The following is a 1,646-nucleotide window of genomic DNA, read 5'->3' on the forward strand; positions in this document are numbered from 1 at the left end:
ATGGTGGGTGTGGGTTGTGGGTGTGGGTATTGGTGAAGTGGGGTGGAGGAAGAAGGATGTGTGGGGTGGGGATGGGGGATGGGAGGTGTAAGGCAAAAACCGTTAGCGTATTTTTGAAGAGGAGAAACGCTCAAATCATTGCCTTGCTATGGATGCTGTGTTGTTGTTGTTGTTGTGGTGGTGGCGGTGGTGGTGATGGTGGTGGTACTGGTGCTGCTGCTGCAGCTGTTGTTGCTTTCTTTTCTTTTGTGGTAAAAAGTAAAAAGTTGTTCCAGACATATTTTGTGGTATCATCCCGATTTTCTTCAACGCCAAGCTGTTTAACCAGAAACCGAAAATTTTCAGAACAGAAAAACAGCTGTTTTGTTCTTCCAAAAATTGCACTTACAACATGTACGTTTTCTTTTTTCCCCTAGGTTAGATCTAATAATAACACTTTTGACCAAATATTTCTGGAGCATATAATATATGTTGCTGATGTCAAAGATTACGTAACTGCAGTTTTTATAAAACAACAAAAAGTCAACATGTTGTTCTTAGTACCGGTACATCAAATAGCTGCCTGACAGTCTTGATTGTTCCCCTAAGTAGTAAATGACCGTTATTGTGTCTATGTGCTTCTTTTTTTTTTTACTCAAACAAACACAATTGAGAAGAGACGTGCATTCGGAAGTGGTTGGTCTGCTCCCCCGTGTGGTTTGCTTCATTTCTTTTATTCTTCCTTTTTCTTTTCTTTTTTTTCTTGCCTCTTCTGTCCCCTTCTTCTTGAACATTTGGAGTTTGGAGCCAGAGAGCCAAATGAAATTCTCCGGGCCAGGCGCGATCCAAAGGAGCCAAATTTTTGGGATTTGGCTCCAAACTGACAACCCTGACTGTGACTATGAAATCGGACACAAACAGTGATGAACATGATGCTGTGGAGCATCAGCCCCGGTATCCTCAGCCCTGATCTCTCTAGGGCCATTCCTGTAAAACGAGGGAGTGAGAATAGCAAGACATTGGTTTAAATTGAGAATAACCACTTCCTTCTATCAAACGTCCTTCGTCCGTATCTCTCCTCCATAACAATTTTTTTAATTTTAAATTTTGGTATGTTACTATCCAATCTCTAGTTACATCTCTAATTTTCGCCCCTTATAACAGTTGTATGACCTTATTGTGTTGCACATGCCGTAAAACTCTTACTAAAAGTAAAAACGAAAAGCTTACAGACCTGCATTCCTCTCATCAAAGCAAGCAAAGGCGTTCCGAATGACCTCCTCGGGGTCAGTTCCGTTGAGCTTCTCGCCGAAAAGAGTTAGGAACATGGTGAAGTTGATTGGTCCGGGCGCCATGTTGATCATGACATCAAGGTCAGGGTCGGTGGGGTTTTTCCCAAGTGACGTAAACATCTCGAAGAGATCTTCCTTGTCGATGTAGCCGTCTCTGTTCTGGTCGATCATGTTGAAGGCTTCCTACAAGGCAAAAAATATAACGGCAGATGTTATAATTGTATTGATCAAATTTTATCCATATAATATATATAATGTATAATTTTCAAATGTTCACATTTCGTAGCTAATTTTGTCGTTTGTATCCTGTTCTGTTCTAGTCTGTGTGTCTGTCTGTCTGTGTGTCTGTCTGTCTGTGTGTCTGTCTGTCTGTCT

At 41.3% G+C, this 1,646-nt stretch overlaps 1 protein-coding gene across 1 annotated transcript in view; it reads right to left on the reverse strand.

Moving 5' to 3' along the window:
* Positions 1–1,213: 1,213 nt before the first annotated feature.
* Positions 1,214–1,646, reverse strand: part of LOC101847502 (myosin regulatory light chain 12A) — a gene marked incomplete at its 3' end in the record, with an annotated part of 5,690 nt that continues 5,257 nt past the window's right edge. The window contains 1 exon segment of the mRNA XM_013084297.2: positions 1,214–1,454. Coding sequence (XP_012939751.1) covers positions 1,214–1,454 — 241 coding nt within the window.

Source organism: Aplysia californica, unplaced genomic scaffold (assembly GCF_000002075.1).
Source record: "Aplysia californica isolate F4 #8 unplaced genomic scaffold, AplCal3.0 scaffold00283, whole genome shotgun sequence".
Lineage (NCBI taxonomy): Eukaryota > Metazoa > Mollusca > Gastropoda > Aplysiida > Aplysiidae > Aplysia > Aplysia californica.